Genomic DNA, 20,703 nt, shown 5'->3' with positions numbered 1-20,703 from the left:
ATGCCAGGGCAGCACAAGATCCTTGAGTTGCCAACTCCTAATGTACAGCAATCTGCCAGACTTGACATTTTATATATATTACAAGTAATAGAAAGTTTTCTTCTTATATAAACAAATACATACACATGCTTATATATTTATATTCTATTTTCCCCATGAATGTACACTTAAGTATCATATATCCTTTGTGGCTTCACAGCACTGTTGTGAAGATAAAATGAAAAAACTCAGAATGACAGGAAGTAAAATCATTATGCAAGCAAAATGATTATATACCTATAAAACACTAATCTTATTCTATGATCTTTGGGCCTCTACTATAAATCAGAAAGTTAAAAAAGTTTCAGCTCAAGGTATCAATCACATTTCCAATAAGTTTATGATATTAGTAAGCAAAAAACACCACCAACACCCTTATTTCCCTTCTAATGTATACTTTTAAAACATTTATGTACCAAATTCTAAGAGCAAATTTCAATTCTATCAATTTTACAAAACTCAAAACTAATTTTTAAAAAATGATGGGCAAATGTCAAAGTGCACTAGAAGTCTAAGTACACAGATGGTGAGTTATGTGTTAGTTATAAGAAAGCTGGAATCCTTAAATAAAATGATTATATTTTGGAGAATTATGAACAGATTACCTTAATAAATCCAACTGCTAAATTCTAAAATGGACATATACCATCTCCACTTATATTCTAAACACAAAGAGAAAGGATTTTTTTATTTAAATAACTAAGAATGGCAGAAAAGAAGCAATGTTATTTCCCTGATGTTATGGGAACCTTCAAGGAGTCTCAGAACCTAATAGGTATAACACTGGGTAAGAATATGAGGTTTCCAGTGAGAAACAGGTGAAACTCAGATTACTGGAAAACAAGGTGAGTTAAACAAATCCAGGTATCTTCTACATATAGTTAGTATTCAGACTAATAAACAAATACAGAATTAGGTTGTTTCTGATGAAATACATTTTGATGGAACAGTGATAAAACTCAAGATGAATAGTTACAAGGTAGGAGTAGACACCAAGAAAAGACTGATTATAGATTCTAAATATTTGTTTAATGTGAGTGAACAACTGATTGTTAATAAATTGTTAATAAATGATTCTGCATAAAATACAAAAAGCACGTTTACAGCCAAAGGAATGGGACCATTTAAATTTAACAGCTCCTAGTAGAAACAGTGGCTGACTTTATTTTTCTGGGCTCCAAAATCACTGCAGATGGTGACTGCAGCCATGAAATTAAGAGACTCTTTCTCCCTGGAAGGAAAGTTATGACCAACCTAGACAGCATATTAAGAAGCAGAGACATTACTCTGCCAACAAAGGTCCATCTAGTCAAGGCTATGGTTTTTCCAGTGGTCATGTATGGATGTGCGAGTTGGACTACAAAGAAAGCTGAGCGCCAAAGAATTGATGCTTTTGAACTGTGGTGTTGGAGAAGACTCTTGAGAGTCCCTTGGATTGCAAGATCCAACCAGTCCATCCTAAAGGAGATCGGTCCTGGGTGTTCATTGGAAGGACTGATGTTGAAGCTGAAACTCCAATACTTTGGCCACCTCATGCGAAGAGCTGACTCATTGGAAAAGACCCTGACGCTGGGAAAGATCGAGGGCAGGAGGAGAAGGGGACAACAGAGGACGAGATGGTTGGCTGGCATCATCGATTCGAACATGGGTTTGGGTGGACTCCGGGAGTTGGTGATGGACAGGGAAGCCTGGCATGCTACGGTTCATGGGGTCGCAAAGAGTCAGACACGAATGAGCAACTGGACTGAACTATGTATCCATTAAGTGCACTAAGAATGAAGGAAATCACCAGTCTGAAAGAATGAGTCACATCAATTGAATGGCGAAACAAATACATTGGGGAGTTTTTTGCTATGATTTTTTTGGTACCTTTATGATTACTCTTATTTATTCTTTCATCACCACTTACCATATAATCTTTAAAAACTGACAATTACTATATTATAGTAGCTATGGTACCAATAGTAGCTATAATAGCTACTATTATAGTATAGTACTATTATAGCTACCATTATAGTAGTATACTATACTATCCTATAATAGTATACTATAATAGTAGCTATACTATAATGGTAGCTATGGTAGTAGCTATACTATAATAGTAGCTATGGTACCAACTTTCCTGGAGAAGGAAAAGGCTACCCACTCCAGTATTCTGGCCTGGAGAATTCCACGGACTGTATAGTCCATGGGGTTGCAAAGTCAGACATGACTGAGAGACTGTCACTGACAAGGACATGATACCAATACTAACACTAGACCAAAAAGACTTTCAGAAGTATGTCACAAAAATATGAGCATGACTAAGACCCTTGATAGGTTACAAGACAAATGCAGGGCCACTTCCTACTTCTCTTACACAAAAACAGTACCCAAAGAGTATTTAAAACCTTTTAGCTCTTGGGACTTCCCCGGTGGTCCAGTGGCTAAGACTCCACTCTCCTAATGCAGGGGATCTGGGGTTTCAATCCCTGCTCAGGGAACTAGATCCCATGTGCCGCAGCTAAGAGTTCACATGCTGCAATGCAAGATCAAAGATCCCATATGCTGCAATTAGAACCCAGTGCAGCCAAAATAATTAATTTTTTTAAAAAACCCTTTTAGCTCTTCATTTATAACCAATGCTTATGGAAATTCATTTCTGCTTAACTATAGGGACAAAGTATATCTTGGAAAGAGATTTTGAAATTATGGGGCCATGGCTATGTTAAACACACGTTTCTAGACAAAAAGGGGTTTCCATCATAACAAAGAGATTAGAAAAGGTAATAACATCCACCAAAACGTACTATTCTATAGTCTTTAAAAGGTCTTAACAGTATGTGTGTGCGCGTGCTATGTCGCTTCAGTTGTGTTTTTTTGCAATCTTACGAACTGAAGCCCACCAGGCTCCTTTGTCCATGGGATTCTCCATGCAAGAATACTGGAGTGAGCTGCCATGCGTTCCTCCAGGGGATCTTCCCAACCCAGGTATCAAACCCGCATCTCTATGTCTCTTGCACTGGCAGGTGGGTTCTTTACCACTAGCCCCACCTGGGAAACCCCTTAACAGCATGATTAATTATTATTCATTTTACAGATGCCTAAATTTGTAAATATGTAAAGACAAATCAAGTGATCCATTCAAGACCAGGGAGACAGCCTACCTGTGGAACCAAAACTCAGTTTCAATTCCATGCAAGTAAAATCTATCACAGCATATACATTTTTTCTAATGTTTATCTGCATGACAAATTAATGTTTTCTAAGCCTCAATCAGTAATCACCTTTCAGTTTAAAATAAAGAACCATAAGAAGTTTCCTAAAGTTTAATGGAAGTTACAAATGAGGATTCTTTAAAATTCACATCTTGCATAATATTCTACAAACATGTTTCCATTATCTATTTTTATTTAAAAGAATAAAAATTGCTTAGAATGAATTTTTATCACGAGAAGTTAATAGAAATAGTGCCTAGAAATGTCTTATCTGTAAAAATCTCAAATGTCTTTTTTCTTCTTAATGAAATCACCATTGCAGGTATTGACACATCCACTGAGCTATCAACTTAGTCTTACAGATACTTTTAGTAATCTGATTTTCTCGATGTGCTTAGCTGGAGGCTACTGTACTACTACTATTGTGTAGGAAACAAAAATATTGGTACTTCCACGTCTTTTCAAATGAAAGCTTTCATATTCCCCATCATTAGTTAGGGGCTATCATGAATGAAGATGATGTGGAAGAAAATGCCCCGAGATTTATCTGGAGGGGAAAAATAGATGTTTCTCAGTTGCAAACACCATTGTGATACTTGGAACTATACAGCTCCTAGCACAGTAGCCACCAGCTAAGCACACTCAGAAAATGAGACTACTTAAAAAAAAAAAAAAAAACACACTTTTCTAATTGTGACCAACCTAAATACACATATGAGGACATTGATTAGACATTTACTAAATGTTAAGGAAATGCCAAGCTTCTTGCTGGGTAATGGAGTTACTTTGAGCAAGACAGACCTTGCCCTCAGTCACAAGGAAATGAAAAAATGATAATTATAGTACAAAATATCAAATGGCTAAACAAAGAGATTAATAATGAAGTAACAATACTGTGAGAGGATGAGAGAAGACATTGGTAGGAAACGAGGCTATGAAGGCAATATATGGCTCCTAGCCTACAGCAAATGGGCCAGGGAGAGTGAAGTCAGAAACATTTAGGAGTCAGACCAAAGGATATAAGAACAAATACGTTCCTAACTTAGTATACTAAAACTTGCCAAGAAGTCTCTGGGCCAGAATAAGTCTTCTATGAAATAGTGAATGGTCTTCTTAAACATGTCCCACAGAACTTTAGAGGGACATCAATTCTTTGAAGCTACTACATACATTTTAGAAAATTATCAGTACTTTCCAGTCTCAAGAACATACCTACAAAATACTCATTTTATCCTTGCAGTTCATTTATTAAGAGGTGAGATCTAACAAGCTGCTACACGGTGATTTTTCTTCCCATTTGGGCAACTGCAGAGATTTCTAGTCAAAATTAATTTGGTAAGGATTGCAAACATACAAACAGCATGTAAACTCTAGAGTTCAACCCAAATATACACCCCCTGACCACTGCATCAATAGAATCATTCCAACAAACATTATTGTGTCTTTTCCATCATACTCAGAAATGACACAAAGTCAATGTTTTACAGCATTTTTTTTACAAAGATCTTGATATGGCCTAAACTCACAGAAACTGCACATCAAGTCAATGGCTTTCTCTACCAATTCTTGTCTAGGGCTTGCAATGAGAATCTGTCATGCACTAGACTGATTATTCTTTAAGTGGCAGAAGGACTTAACACTAGTACTAATAAGTATTTCTGCAAAAAGAGTTTAATATATTTTCACATTTCAAAAACCGTAAAATTCACTTATATTTAATGATTCTGGTACATAAAGTACTTTTTATAGTCTGCACTATAATACTCATATTTGCGAGATAGGTAAAAGGTTAATATAATTAATTGTTTAACACAGAAAGGTGAGAAAACTCTCCAAAGTCAGTGACTCAAATATAGATCTAGAAACTAAATGCCCTGCATCGCACAATGATGCTCTACCAAAACAGATGACAGATAAATGAATGAATGCAACTGCCCAGAAAGTATTATAAACCCTATCACTCTCTTCAAAACATGTATCAAGGCAATTTTTTGTGGTTGTTCATAGCTTTTTTCTTTCAGTTTGAGATGTAATTGACATAAAGAACTATGTATGTCCGAATTGAACCAGCATTAATGATTTTACTTACATATATGAAATGCTACCATGATAAATTAAGTGAACATTCATTTCACATAGATACAAAATAAGAACAAAAAACACATTTTTTCCTTGTCATGAGAAGTCAGGATTTTATCTCAACTTTCATATGTAACACACAGCAGGGTTAATTATATTAATCATGCTTCACATTCTTAGTACTATATATCTTGTACCTCGAAGTCTGTACCTATTTACTATCTTCATCCAACTCTCCTCCCGCCAACCCCACCTCTGGTAATCATAAATCTGATCTCTTTTTCTGAGTTTGTTTTTGAAGTAAAATTGACTTAAAACACTTATATTAGCTCTTGGTGTACAACGCTGTGATTTGGTATTTCTATACATTACAAAATTATTATCACAAGACAAATTTTTACAATAAACCTAATAAGCAGCAGTGAATTAGATGTACTTATACATATTAAATACATATAAAATAAAAATAACTTAAAACATTCCTCATTAAAGACAACATTTTTGGTAGAAATGCATGTTTGTTATTAAAAAATGCTTGCTTGAATGTTTTCTAAATTTGTAGAAATTTCTCCACTGGCTGATTTATCCTCTAGATTTACTCAGAATCTTATCTTTAAGGAGTCCGATAGTTCAAGTGAGCAGTTACTTGTAATAAAAAGAAATCATGACATGTCCTACCCATGTATAATCCCTACATAGTCTCTATAACTAGGATATCTAGAAGATTTTGAAACTGAAGAAAGATGAGGACCCCAAACAAGATCTGTGAGTTCATTCTATTCATGCAGCAGTAGGAAGAGAGAGAAACTCCTGGACTAAGATGGTTTCTCTCCCTTTTACTGCACTGCCAATGAAAATGGTACTGGGTGGCCCACAGCTAGTTAAGTAGTCATTTCTTCTAGTCTCCCTCCTCCTGTCCCTCCTCTAATAAGGTAACAAATATGTCCCACATCTACAAAAGGAGTGGAAACAGATAAGCTCTAACAGTATGAGATTCCTAATTTGTCTATGGGGCACAAACACATACAAACGAGACTGGTTTCATAATATTCTGTTATATGACTTCATTTCACTAGTGACAAGGTGGACCATACTAAAAATCCCTAAAAATCAAGAACTTTTATAATTCAGTTACTTTTTTTTTTTTTGACCATCTATGTGGCTTGCAGGATCCTAGCTCCCACAACAGGGATTGACCCAGGTCCACGACAGTGAAAGCACAGAGTCCTAACCACTGGACCACCAGGGAATTCCCTAAATTTAGATAATTTTAAATTAAGCTAAATAAGAAAGTGCAACAGGAAATCATGTACACAGCTACAGTCTGATTAAAACATATCCACTGCAACTACATTATATGAAAGCCTGACAACTGCTCTGAAATGCTATGTTGTAGCAACATGCCAATCTCCCATGATAATTTTCTTGAATCTGGAATATGAAAAAGTAAACTTAAAAATACAACCCACTTCAGCATATCATTTCTTACATTTTAGGATGTCTAGACAAAAAAAAAATCTCCCATGACAACATATTAAGAATGAGAATATATGTGACATTTGCACTTGCCTTTACTATTTATTAACACTTTCACCCAAAACCATTACCTATATGAGTTAAAAATAAGCATTTGTTTTGTAGTTTATTTTGTAATTTTGTAGTTCTAGGAAAATCATCTATATTATTAAGTCTAAGCAGTGATTTCAGATCTTTCTTAACACTAAAAAAGTAACAAAAATTTAAAAGAGGCATGATGTGAGCTTTACGTTGAACATGTAACTCAAAACAAATGGGGAAACTAATCATTTTGAAAGATAACTTTTACCCATGAAAATTACAGAATATATATGAACAAAATCAGCAGAAATAGTCCAAAAAATCTGGTGAAAACACCCTAGGGAGACTTAAGTTCCCACCCAAACTAAATTCTGACAATAAGAAAAAAATCAAAAAACATTACTCAGATCAAAACATCTTAGGGAGCTTTAAAAAAATAATTAACTATAATATTAAAACTTGTCACCTTCTACTCAAGACATAAAACACACATTTAATACTTTCAAAAGTATTACCAACATTTAATACTTTCAAAAGTATCTACCAACCAACTAAAAACACAAAGGTTCTCCTGTTCTATATTTTAATAGACCTTTTTCTATTCTTAGCCTCTTCCATATACAGTCAATTTCACAAACTCTTACTTCATGATTTCCCACCTTCATCACAATCCATTTCCACCTTTGTGCTCCAATCTTGATACTGTATGTAGGAAAAGTATGATGCACACTCAAGAGGCCCATATTCTTCTATAAAACTTTTAAGTGTGCCCAGAAGTCATTTGTAGTTTACTTAGACCATCACTAATGTAAAACTCAGAAGCCCTTAGAGTATACTCATTCATACCTGTGCTCTAGTCATAACACACATCCTCAGAAAGCAAATACCACTTCAGACATCAAAATTCCCCTAATGCTGTCTCACTTTCCCACCCTACCATCTTCACAAGGCTGACACAATGGACTACAGATGAGTCTTCCTAGGTGTTACCATCCCACCCCAAGAAACCCAAATAGCAAAACATCAAAAGTTAGTTAACAGGGTTTCTCAGGAGCACAAGGAAACAGACAAACAGGGAAGTAGCAGTCTCCTAACAACCAACTTCACCACACCTCCACACCTCCCGAATTACCCTTTATTTCCACCTCTGCAAAAACTCAATTTTTCCACTAAAACTATCTGATCTAATGAATCAAAGCCTACCCATCTCTTCTTGTACTCCTTTTCTTTCAGCCAGAAAGCCCTCACCTCCAGTAGGAGGAAAAGTAATAAGTAGAAATGACAAAGGGGCAGCAAATGATTCCTTTCCTTCCCTTTCCATGACTTCTTTCCCAAGAGAGTTAGATACCACCTCCTCCCACCCTCCTTCCAGCTTTTCCTCTTGGCTCACGGAGATACCTTTCAGAGACTACCTATACCCCAGTGTCCCAAATTAACACTTCACCATCTCATCCCTTTAAAACGGTTACAAAACCAACAAAAAGGTCATATCTTCGCTATTCCTTTATTTCAAGGGTCCCAACAGTATTTCCACCATACTACTCCAGATAACAGAAACAAACCCCTCACCAATAATCCTACACCCCAATCCTCTCAGTATTTACAAAACTCTTTCTTTCCACTACCCGTTTCATTATTCCAACACCTGCATCTAAAAATCCCTTGGTGCTGCCGGTATACCCCTTTCAGCCTGTCCTCCAATAATATTACATATTCGAGTAGTCCTTTCAACCCCCAATCAAACTTACAAAAACCTCACTTTTCCCAACCCCTAATGGTATTTAAAAATCATCAGCTCTCTTGGCACTATCAACTCCTCAATAATAGCATCCCTTAATAGGCTTATCAGATTCCTAATAATTCCCCAAACACTTCAGTGTCCACAAATCCCTATCCACTACCCTATTTTAATTCAATACTTTTGAACCCTTAGAACTCATCAGTAATAGCTATAAAGCCCTCAATGTCCCTACTCTCTTTTTCTCCCTTCATGCTTCCAAAAGGCCCCCGATACTCCGCTTCTAGATCTTTTAGTCCCGGAATAATACTGTTTGTAAAACGCTTGATATCCTGCTACTCCCTTCAAGATCCCAATATTCAAATTCTAAAATCCCTCAAGAGCCCCGATTACTCTCTCAGTTCTCAAAGAGCAGTATTTTAAATTCCCTCACTTCCCGCTCCCCCTTTGAGCACCCCAAAACGTGTATTTCAAAAGCCCTCGCTGTCCTCCCCGCCCCCCCGCCCCGTTCCCAGAGCCACACCGCCTCTACGTCCCTTTCTCTCCTCCCCCCACCCCCCCACAATGCTGATAGTACTACAGAGAGGACGTCGCCGGGACCTCCCGACCGCGGCCCCTCCGCTCCGCCCTCCCCCACGCCGCTTCCCCTCCCCCCACGCCCCCGCGGGCCCCCAACGCCCACGTTCGCCAGCCCCGGCCCAGCCTGCCTCACTCACATCGGCTCCAGTAACTTGGCCAGCCAGGACTTAAGGGCATCCACATCCTCTATGAGCATGGTGCAAGGAAGGCGGGCTCGGCCGCCGCTCTTGTTCGGGCCTGCCGCGAGTCGCCCCTTGCTGCCTCCTCACGCCTTCTTCACAGCTCCGGGTGCCTCAGCCCACCGGGCATCTTAGGAGACTTCAACCTACTCCCCCGGCCGGGGCCTAACAGGAACTAACCCAAGAGCCCTCACTCAACCTAGCCCGACGGCACAGGAGGGTGGGAGATAGCGTCGAGTGGCGAGCGCTGGAACCAATAGGAAAGAGAGGGCCGTGCACGCAAAGCCAATGAACAGGCTCGTTCGCCCCGCCCGCCGGTCGTACCCAGTAAAGGAGGAGGGATTTACCAAGGTAGGTAGAGAGCTTACGTGAACTCCTGGTGCAAGATGGTATCTTGGAGAAGGTGCTGTGGCTCTTAAAGGGGCCGCGGCACTTTTTTTTTTTTTTTTTTTTTTAACCACGCCGCCGCCCGCCGCGGAATACCGGTGTCTGCTCTTGGGAGTGCCTGGGGGAACCTGGTGAGCCCCTCAGCCTGGTTCCTTCCTCCCGTTTTTTCCTGGAAACACACACTAGTGTGTCCCGAAGTGACTCAGCTGTAGTAAATCTGCAACATAACGTGCAATACGTTCACGTTCGACACTGTGCACAGATCGCAAAATTTTACTTTTTTTCCTCACACGCTCATTTTGTTCGGCACACATGCTGGTATCTTTTGCTGCTGTGCTTAAATTATGCACAATGCTATGGCAACCCTGCCTTGGACTCCAATAATCGTCATTTTAAAAACGTAGCGCAACGGTTGCAGAAGACAGAGGCCATTTCAATTTTATCAGTATTTTTAGTATATTCTCTACAAGGGAGAAAAAGGATTCCATTTTTTAAAAAATTCTCTTTTCATTGCTTCTCTAAAGTTCGATGGGGATTTTGTGCAGGGAAGATGTTGGTCAGCAAAAAAAGTTTTTGAAAATAATATTTAAAAAATTGAAATCACTGAAATGGGCAAATTGGTTTGTACTAGATGAAAAATTTCCTTTTGGAGTTTTGAAATGACTGGCTTGGCACTGGTGTTAGAATGTTTCTTCAATAACGATTAGTGAGCACCTGCTGTATACCAGCACTGTGTAAGACCCTGGGATTCCAGTGGTGAGCAAAACAAACAGTCCTTCCTCCCAGAAAGCTGAACAGTTTATGAGACTATGCGTTGTAATCATAACATTATGAAAAATACCTGATGAGCATACACCTCATATAAAAGAGATGGGTCAACCCAAAATAAGCAGACAGACTGTAATATAAATATGTAGCAGATGTAGGCAAATTTTTTCTGTAAAAGGCTAGACAGCAAATATTTTTTGGTTTTGTGGGCCATGAGGTCTCTGACAACTACTCAACTCTGCCCTCTTGGCATGAAATAGGTCATAGGTAATATGGAAACAAATGACTGTGGCTGTGTTCCAATAAAAGGCATATGAAAATTTCAATGTGAGAGAGTTTTCATGCGTCACAACATACTCCCTTGATTTTTTTCCTCCAACCATTTAAAAGTGTAAAAGTTATTGTTACCTCACAGGTGTCTAGGAACAGGTGCCAACATGGTCTGGCTTGCAGGCTAGTATGTGGACCCCCTGCATGTGTATGTGTGCACCCAACTCTTTGCAACCCTGTGGACCGTAGCCCACCAGGCTCCTCTCTCCATGGGATTCTCCAGGCAAGACTACTGGAGTGGCTTGCCGTTTCCTCCTCCAGGGGAACTTCCTGACCCAGGGATAGAAGCCTCGTTTCCTGTGTCCCCTTCATTGGCAGGCGAATCTTTACCCCTGAACCACTTGCGAAGTGACCCAGCTGGCATTTAGTGGTAAAGAACCCGCCTGCCAGTGCAGGAGATATAAGAAACCTGGGTTCCATCCATGGATGGGGAAGGTCCCGTGGAGGAGGAAATGGCAACCCACTAAAGCATTCAGTTCAGTTCAGCTGCTCAGTTGTGTCCGACTCTTTGCCACCCCACGGTCTGCAGCACGCCAGGCTTCCCTGTCCATCACCAACTCCCAGAGCTTACTCAAGCTCATGTCCATCTAGTAGGTGATACCATCCAACCGTCTCATCCTCTAAAGTCCCCTTCTCTCGCGTTGAATCATTCCCAGCATCAGGGTCTTTTCTAGTGAGTCAGGTCTTCGCATCAGGTGGCCAAAGTAATGGAATTTTAGCTTCAGCATCAGTCCTTCCAGTGCATATTCAGGACTGACTTCATTTAGGAAAGACTGGTTGGATCTCCTTGCAGTCCGAGGGACTCTCAAGACTCCTCTCCAACACCACAGTTCAAAAGCATCAATACTTTGGCGCTCAGCTTTCTTTATAGTCCAGCTCTCACATCCATACATGACTACTGGAAAAACCACAGCTTTGACTAGATGGACCTTTGTTGGCAAAGTAATTCTGCTTTTTAATATGCTGTCTAGGTTGGTCATAGTTTTTTTTCCAAGGCGCAAGTGTCTTTTAATTTCATGGCTGCAGTCACCATCTGCAGTGATTTTGGAACCCACAAAAATAAAATCTCTCTGTTTCCATTGTTTCCCCATCTATTTGCCATGAAGTGATGGGACCGGATGCCATGATCTTAGTTTTCTGAATGTTGAGTTTTAAGCCAACTTTTTCACTCTCCTCTTTCACTTTCATCAAGAGGCTCTTCAGTTCTTCGCTTTCTGCCATAAGGGTGATGTCATCTGTGTATCTGAGGTTATTGATACTTCTTCCGGCAGTCTTGATTCCAGCTTGTGCTTCATCCAGCCCTGCATTTCGCATGTTGTACACTGCATGTAAGTTAAATAAGCAGGGTGACAATATACAGCCTTGACGTACTCCTTTCCCAATTTGGAACCAGTCTTTTGTTCCATGTCCAGTTCTAACTGTTGCCTGCATACAGATTTCTCAGGAGGCAGGTCAGGTGGTCTGGTATTCCCATCTCTTTAAGAATTTTCTACAGTTTGTGGTGATCCACATAGTCAAAGGCTTTGGCATAGTCAATAAAGCAGAAGTAGATGTTTTTATCCTTATCTCTCAGAGGGCCGACAGGATGAAAATCACAATCACAGAAAATTTCAGTATTCTTGCCTGGGAAATCCCCTGGCAGGCTACAGTCCATGGGATTGCAAACAGTCAGACACAATTGAAGCAACTTGGCAGGCACATATGTACCTGGGAAGCCTGGACCCCTTACATAGCGGAATAAGAGATAAAAATAAAAGTGAAACACACTTAGAAATTATCTAGTGAGTCTCCTTCACTGTTATCTCCTCCCCAGCTCTGCAGCTATGTCAAGTCCACAGAGACTAAGTAACATCTGGATCTTCTAACAGCAAGCCCAGAGCTTTGACACATTCAGCTGTTGCCTTTTCTTCTCTCTCTCTTCCTCTTCTTGCTTTATCCTTATCCTCATTTTCCCTTCAGTTCTTTCCCCTGCAGAGATGAAGTATTACCCACAAATGATAGATATTTTAAAAAGAGAAATGTAAAAGTGATTTGATTAGGCCTGCAGCTAGGCAAGAACTTGATAGCATGATTGATATGGAATAGGAATTGCCTTTTTCACAATAAATCACTCTGCTGCAAGAATTTCAAAGTACTTTTTAAATGTAATATTTATAGAACAAATTTTCAAGCCTTACTTCAGAGGTGAGGGTGCCGAGATACTGGCTTTCTAGTGACTGAGGTCATCATTTAATCAAGAGTATTACAGGGAGTAGAACAGACATGATTACGATAGTCATATTTGGGTTTGGGGACCATGGATAGTTTTTTCCTTTTCCCTATTTTTTCAAGTTATGATGTCATTACTTTTCTAAACTGAGTAGGATGGCATCAATGGATAGATATAAACTCAGTATTTGAATGTAGATGTCAAACTCCAAACCATACCTTGAGAAAGTGGCATCTATAGAAGAGTCACTTTTCCAGAAGTGGAATACAATGTGATGAATCCCACTCCCAAGCCTCGCTCACTCCATTTCCTAGATGGTTGGTTCAGATTTAGTCAGTAGCCACGGTCCAGAATTTTCCATATACTTTATTTGTTGTATGCATAGAACTGACTCGTCTGAAGTCCATGAATGAATGAGGCACTGATTTCAGTCATTCAGTTATTGGGCTACCCTGAAGACAGTGCATACACATAGGTACTAATTCAACATACCTCTATCAAGTACTGTACAAGGTACCAGATTCTGTGTGCTGGGCTGGGGCAGAGACATAAGTTTGAAGAGTTATATCCATTCACTGGAGAAGGCAATGGCAAGGTACTCCAGTACTCTTGCCTGGAAAATCCCATGGATGGAGGAGCCTGGTGGGCTGCAGTGCATGGGGTCGCAAAGAGTCAGCCCCGACTGAGCGGCTTCACTTTCACTTTTCACTTTCATGCATTGGAGAAGGAAATGGCAACCCACTCCAGTGTTCTTGCCTGGAGAATCCCAGGGACAGCGGAGCCTGGTGGGCTGCCGTCTATGGGGTCGCACAGAGTCGGACACGACTGAAGCCACTTAGCAGCAGCAGCCATTCACTGCCTTTTGGGAGCTCAGATTCTGGTGGTCTGATAGTCAGGCATTGGACATAATAATCAAACCCAAGGTTGTTGAATACTTACCCTATGCTGGCCCCATGCTAAATATCTCACTATATTGTTGCCTATCTGGCTCAGAGTCCCCCTGTATAGTAAACAATATTCATAGGCAAGAAAATTGCATCCCAGAAAGGTCATGAAGCTGGAGTGAAGAGGCCCAGCCTTGACCATGTCTGTTAGGTTTCAAAGCCCCACCTGTAACCTTCACTTAATCACCTCACTGGCAAACCCTGAGATATGAGGTTCATTTAGCAAATACATATTGAGCCTATTACCATATCTTAGGCACTGCTCTTGGATAATTCAGAGGAAAACTGATTTCAAATAAATGTTCTTTCCTTAGTTAAGTTGGATTTTAACATGAATACTTAACAAATATTGACTTTTCTCTCAGTTTATTTGCACAGAGGAGAAAGAAAGAAATCAAAGGAAAAAAGAGATTATTAATATGGGACATTGAAAACAGAGAGTGACAAGAAGAAAAGACATGCTTATTCTGACCAAGTTCTCTTCCTAGGCTTGAGGGCAACTGTGTGTTCTTTCTCCACCAGGAAGAGCTGTCAGTGGGTGATTTTGCACAAGTGTTGTCAGGGGTAAACAGGCTTTGCAAAATCAGACTGTGTTGTGCCTACTTTGGGGCAGGACGGCTGGGGGAGGGGGATTAGTCCTTAGTCACCAACCTATGAGAATGTCCCAGATGTACAATAAGAGAAGTGGGGAGTCATCTTTGAATTTTCTCTGTGACATTTACAATCACAATAGACTTCCTTTACATGCTGTTAAATTAAACTTTGGTGGAATTTCAAACTAGGAAGCTCATGCTTACAAACAGACCCTGTCATGTCTGTATATTTGTAAATAATCAGTTAATTGAACAGCACACCCATCAAAATGTCAGTCTGTCTTGAGTTTAGGTCCCCTGGAGCAGCCCATCTGGCTCAGAGAAAAGTTGCTTTAGTAAAAGTCTCTGGAATCTTCCTTATACAAAGTCCAGGTAGTGGGCAGGCAGCCAAATTGCCAGTCAATCAAAATAGTCTCTTGGTTATGGAAATGTCGATTGTTTTCCTAGGAGAACTATGTTAAAAGGGTTTTTTTTTAGAAAGTTGCTTCTCTCTAAATACCTATAAGATTGGCTAATACAAAAAAAAAAAAAAAGAACACAAAAAACTGGCAACGCTGAATGCCAATAAGGATGCAGAGAAACTGGATCATTCATACTTTGCTGATATAATGTAAAATGGTACAGCTACTTTGAAAAACACTTTGGTATTTTCTCTAAAAACTAAATGTGCAACTACCATATGACCCAACAATTACACTTCTGGGCATTTATCCCAGAGAAATGGAAACTTCCGTTTACACTGAAAAACCTATACTCAAATGTTTAGAGCAGCTTTATTTATAATAGGCCCAAATAAGAATCAGTTCAGGTGACCTTAAACAGGTGAATGGTTAAACTGTGTGATATAACATACCATGGAATGGGACTCCACGCTTCCCTCCAGCAAGGAAGGAACTGTTAAATACATGGGACAATTTGGATGAATTATGCTGAGTGAGGAAAAAAATGAAATACAATATGTAACCAATCCCCAGAGGTTACATATTGTGTGCTTCCATTTATGTAACAGAGGACAGAGATGGGGGTGTGAAGGGAAAGTGGCTATGGCTTTTTAGAATTAATTAATGTTTGGTTGCGCTGGGTCGTCATTGCTGCATCCCGGCTGAGAGCAGAGAAAACTCTCCAGCTGAGGTCTGTGGGCTTCCGGCTGCCATGGCTTCTCCTGTTGCAGAGCGGGAGCTGTAGGGCACGCAGGCTCAGTAGCTGTGGCGCACCGGCTTAGCTGCCCGTGACATATGGGATCTTAATTTCCCAACCAGAGTTCGAACCCATGTCCCCTGCATTGGTAGACAGATTCTTAACCATTGAACTACCAGGTTAGTCCCATGAGTGTGGTTTTTAAAAGGCAACATGAGGGATCCTTGTGGGGCTGGAACTGCTCTGTGTCTTGACTGCCAGGATGGATCCAGGGAGCTACAGGTATGATAATGCTGTAAAGAAGTTTACACACACACACACACACACACAGATGTGCACAAATGATTACATATAAAACATGTCAATATCAATGTTCTGATTATGATATACCATAGTTTTGCAAATGTTACTATCGGGGGAAATTAGGACAAGTGTGCAAAAGTTCTCTCTGCATTATTTCTTACAACTGCTTATGATACTACAATTATCTCAATTTTTTAAAAAGTTGCTTCACATGGAGAGAGCCATGTCAACAGGGAGGAAAGGTTGAAAGTGGCATCTCTGGATGTGTAGACCAGAATTAGTCCACGTGCCATTCTTCAAGAGTTTCACAGGGGCCTCAGTCTGCCATCCTTCCTTGCAGATTAGAGAAACATCCAGCAGAAATGTGGGACGCATCACTGCAATAATAGTGACTTTATTTTTTCAAGCAGGAAATAGCAACAGTAGACTGACCAGACCCCAATTCCCTCTGGTTATCTCTCTGATATTAGAAGACAACTGCCCTCTCTTCCTAGGGTTGAATAAGCCCTTTGGGATTTGGACACAGCAAGTAATAATAACTCATACTTCTTGTGTACTAGGTACTCTGCCACCAACTTTGCATAGATTAGCCTCTTTTGGTTCCTGCATTTAGCCTTTCTTTCTTCCAAGAAATATTGATTGCCAACCTATCATAGGAAAAGCACTGTTATAGGCCTTGGTTCAGTGAAAAAAATATGCATTGTCTTGGAGATCTGTTTTAGCATCAGGAGAATGGTGACAAGTAAACAACTATATCATATAGCCGGGTACATTCTATAAAGAAAGAAAGCAAAGTGAGGGGAGAGAGTGATGGGGGAGTTAGGAGGACTGAGCGGTGATCTGAAAGCAGTGGTCTGACAGTTTGAGGAAAGGAGGAAAGCAATGGGATGAGCCAAGAAGAAAATAATGGTTGAAGAGATTAAAGAGGTAGTGAGAAGCTAGATCATGGAGGACTTTGTTGGTCATGGTAAGGACTTTAAATTTTTGTTCTGAGTGAGACTGGAAGACACTGAAGGTTTTAAACAGAGGAATCAAATTATATGATTTAGTGTTTTATTTTTAAACACTAGCTATGGCTATGGCTGCCTCATGGTTATCAGACTGGAGGGGACATAAATGAACAAAGGGAAACCAGTTAGGAAGGAATAATCCAAGTGAGAGATAATGTTGGTTTGGACCAGACTAGCACTCAAAGAGAGAGTGAGAAGTTAAATTCTGGATGTATCTTAAAGGTAGAGTCAAGGAGTTTTACTAACAGAATGATTGTTGGTGTGAAACACAAGGAGAAGTCAAGGATGAAACCAAGGTGCTTGACCTCAGGTGGGGAAAATGAGCGAGGAGCAGATTTAGAGAATGGCTGGTAGATCATGAATTCAGTTTGGGCCGTGAATTAGACATTGTCTTAGACATTAGACATGGTGGTGGCCATGCTCCAAGATGGCTGCCAACAATCCTTAACTTGTAAGGATCACACTCATGTGTCCTTTGCTCCCACAATGGATCAGGGCTTCTCTTTATGATCAACAGAATACATTGAAATGACAGTCTTTTACATCTAAGTCTAGGATAAGAGGTATTGTAGCTCCTATTTTTGAACTCTTGTTCTGGGGAAAGCCAGTCATGTGTTCAAAGGCACTCAATCAACCCTTTGGAGAGTCCCAGATTGAAAGGAACTGAGACTTCTTACCAACAGCCAGGACTAACTTTCTAGCCTTGTGAGTGAGCCGTGGTAGAAGTAGATCTTCCAGCCCCAGTCACACCTTCAGATGACCACAGCCCTGGTCAGCATGTGACTGCATTTTCATGAAAGCCCCAAAGCAGAACCATTCGGTCAAGCTGCTTCCAAACTTCTGACCCATGGAAACTGTGAGTGATAATAAATGGTTATTATTGGGAATTCCCTGGCAGTCCAGTGGTTAGGACTCTACACTTCTCACTGCTGAGGGTATGGGTTTGATCCCTGGTAGGGGAACTAAGATCCTGCAAGCCATGCAGCATGACCAAAAGTAAAAAAAAAAAAAAGTTGTTTTAAGCCCCTGAATTTGGGGTAATTTCTTAGGCAAGACACATAATTAATATAAAAATCCAAGTGGAGGGAGTTCCCTGGTGACCTAGTGGTTAGGTTCTGGGCTTTTACTGCCGTGGCCTAAGTTCAGTCCCTGGCTAAGAGACTGAGATCCTACAAGATGCATAGTGTGGGGGAAAAAATTCAAGTGGAAATACCAAGTAGACAGTTGAGTCTAAGAGTCTGGAGTTCATGAGAGATTGGGTCTGGTGTTTAAAACTGTGGATCCGAAAAAAAAAAAATAATAATAATAATAAAACTGTGGATCCATCAGCATTGTAAAGTGTGTAGAAAATCATGGGCCTAGAAAAGATCATCTAAGAATTTACTATATCTAGAAAGAAAGGCCATTAGGGCATTAAGGAAAGGGAATAATATGTGCTAAACTGAGAAGACTTGGCTAGTGATGAAGGAGGAGAATAGAGAAACAAGAAATGTGCCTCAGGAAAGATGGAGTTTTCAACTATGTCATGTAGTTCTTACATCAAGTAAGATGTTCTTGTTGTTTAGTTGCTAGGTAGAGGCCGACTCTTTTGTGACTCCATGGACTGTAGCCCACCAGGCTTCTCTGTCCATGGGATTTCCCAGGCGAGAATACTGGAGTGGGTTGCCATTTCCTTCTCCATCAAGTAGAATGAGGACATAGAATTGACCATCAGATTTGGCAATATGGATGAGGAGGTCATTGGTGATCTGAACAATTCCATGGAATGCAGGAGGTGAACACTCAATTGGAAAGAGTCTGGGAGAGAAAGAGAAGAGAGGAATTGGAGATAGTATGACAGTTCTCTTGAGTTTTATTGTAAAGGGAAGTAGAACAAAGAGGGTACCAAAAGATATGATGGGATAAGAAGGATTTGTTTATATTTTGTTCTGTTTTTCTTTGGCTTATGTTAGGTTAGAAGATATGTATGAAGGTAGATGGGTGTGATCTAGTTGGGAAAGAAAATTCAATCATGTGGAAGGTGAAATGGGCAACTGTGGGAATGAAGTTTCTTAGTAGGAAAAGACAATGAGATTTAGTGTACAAACGGAGTTTAGGTCTTAATAGGTGCCCCAGTTATTCATGATAAGTAGAAAATAGAGCTCATGATAAGGGGCGGAGGCATAATAGTAGCTGTAGTCAAAGGAACTCATGGAGGTTCTTTACAGTTTGCTTCTATGTTTTCAGTGAATTAGAAAGGAATCATCAGTTGAATGTGAAGAAGGAGTGCTGGATGCTTGAGAAGAGAGGTGTGAGGTGCATCTTAGATTTCTCAAACATTTTAAGCTCCTTCTTACCTTAGGGCCTTTGTATTTGCTGGCCCTTTTGCCTAGAACTTAAAAAAATATTTTTTTCTTCCAGTTTTATTGAGGTATAATTGACATACATGTGTGTGCTCAATTGTGTCTGACTCTTTGTGACCCGATGGACTGTAGCAGGCCAGGCTCTTCTGTCCATAGGATTTTTCAGGCAAGAATACTGGAGTGGGTTGCCATTTCCTCCTCCAGGAGATCTCCCCGACCCAGGGATTGAACCCACATCTCCTTTGTCTCCTGCATTGGCAGGCAGCTTCTTTACCGCTGACCCTCCTGGGAAACCGTGTCTGGAACTCCTTTCCACGCATCTTTTTTCTTTTTGGCTATGTCAGGTTTTAGCTGCAACATGCGGGATTTTTGCTGAGGTGCATGGACTCTTGCTGTGTCACACGGGATCAGTAGTTGTGACGCAAGTGCTTAGTTGTCCTGTGGCCTGTGGGATCTTAGTTCCCCAACCAGGGATCTGGGACCTTAGTTCCTGGACCAGGGATCAAACTTGTGTCCCCTGCATTCAAGCTGGATTCTTAACCAGTGGACCACCAAGGAAGTCCCTCCACACATCTTTTTATGGTCGATTTTTTCTTGTCAGCTCAAATATCACCCTCTTAGGAAGACTTTCTCTGACCATCCATCTAAATTAACACTACATTTCTCTTAGTGTGATTATTATTTGTGTTATTAGAGTTATTCTCTGTCACATAATCCTGTTTTATTTTCATAGCATTTTTCATGGTCTGAAACTTTTTCATGAATTTATTTTCTTTACCTCATCCTAACTAGAATTTTCATGAGGTCAAGGATTTTGTCTTCCTTGTTTGCATTATATCTTTAGTGCTGAAAACAAAACCTGGTATATAATAGATGTGCAATAAATATTAATGAATAACTAATATAATCATGAAAACAATATTGCTAGGTAAGTACTATTATTGTTACTATGTTATGGGCCTAGGCAGATCAAGTGATTTGTGGAAGGTCATACAGCAAATTTGCAATGGGGGTATGCTTGATTCAAAGTCAAGCACCCTGGCACTAGAGCCCACCTTTTCAGACACTACCTAGAATGGCATCTAGAGGAAGATACTGACTTCTGGCTACAAAGAAAATGGGAGCCTGTCCAATTACTAGGGAAAAAAATGTAAGACCATGATTGTGCCCCTAATTTACATATTTGAACTTAGGGCTTCCTAGATAGCTCAAACATAAAGAATTTGCTTGCAGTGAGAGAAACCTGGGTTTGATCCTTGGGTCCTATGGAGAAGGATATAGCAACTCACTCCAGTATTATATTTAGACCAGT

General features: G+C 40.1%; 1 protein-coding gene across 4 annotated transcripts in view; it reads right to left on the bottom strand.

Moving 5' to 3' along the window:
* Positions 1-9,579, bottom strand: part of RBM27 (RNA binding motif protein 27) — a 57,832-nt gene extending 48,253 nt beyond the window's left edge. For all 4 annotated transcript variants that reach the window (XM_061151641.1, XM_061151643.1, XM_061151642.1 and 1 more), the window contains exon 1: positions 9,327-9,579. In XM_061151641.1, the coding sequence (XP_061007624.1) occupies positions 9,327-9,385 (59 nt within the window). In that variant the 5' untranslated portion in view covers positions 9,386-9,579. The remainder of the gene's footprint in view (positions 1-9,326) is intronic.
* Between the last annotated feature and the right edge of the window lie 11,124 nt (positions 9,580-20,703).

This window comes from Dama dama, chromosome 9, assembly GCF_033118175.1.
Source record: "Dama dama isolate Ldn47 chromosome 9, ASM3311817v1, whole genome shotgun sequence".
Classification (NCBI taxonomy): domain Eukaryota; kingdom Metazoa; phylum Chordata; class Mammalia; order Artiodactyla; family Cervidae; genus Dama; species Dama dama.
This window is presented reverse-complemented; position numbering and strand designations above follow the sequence as displayed.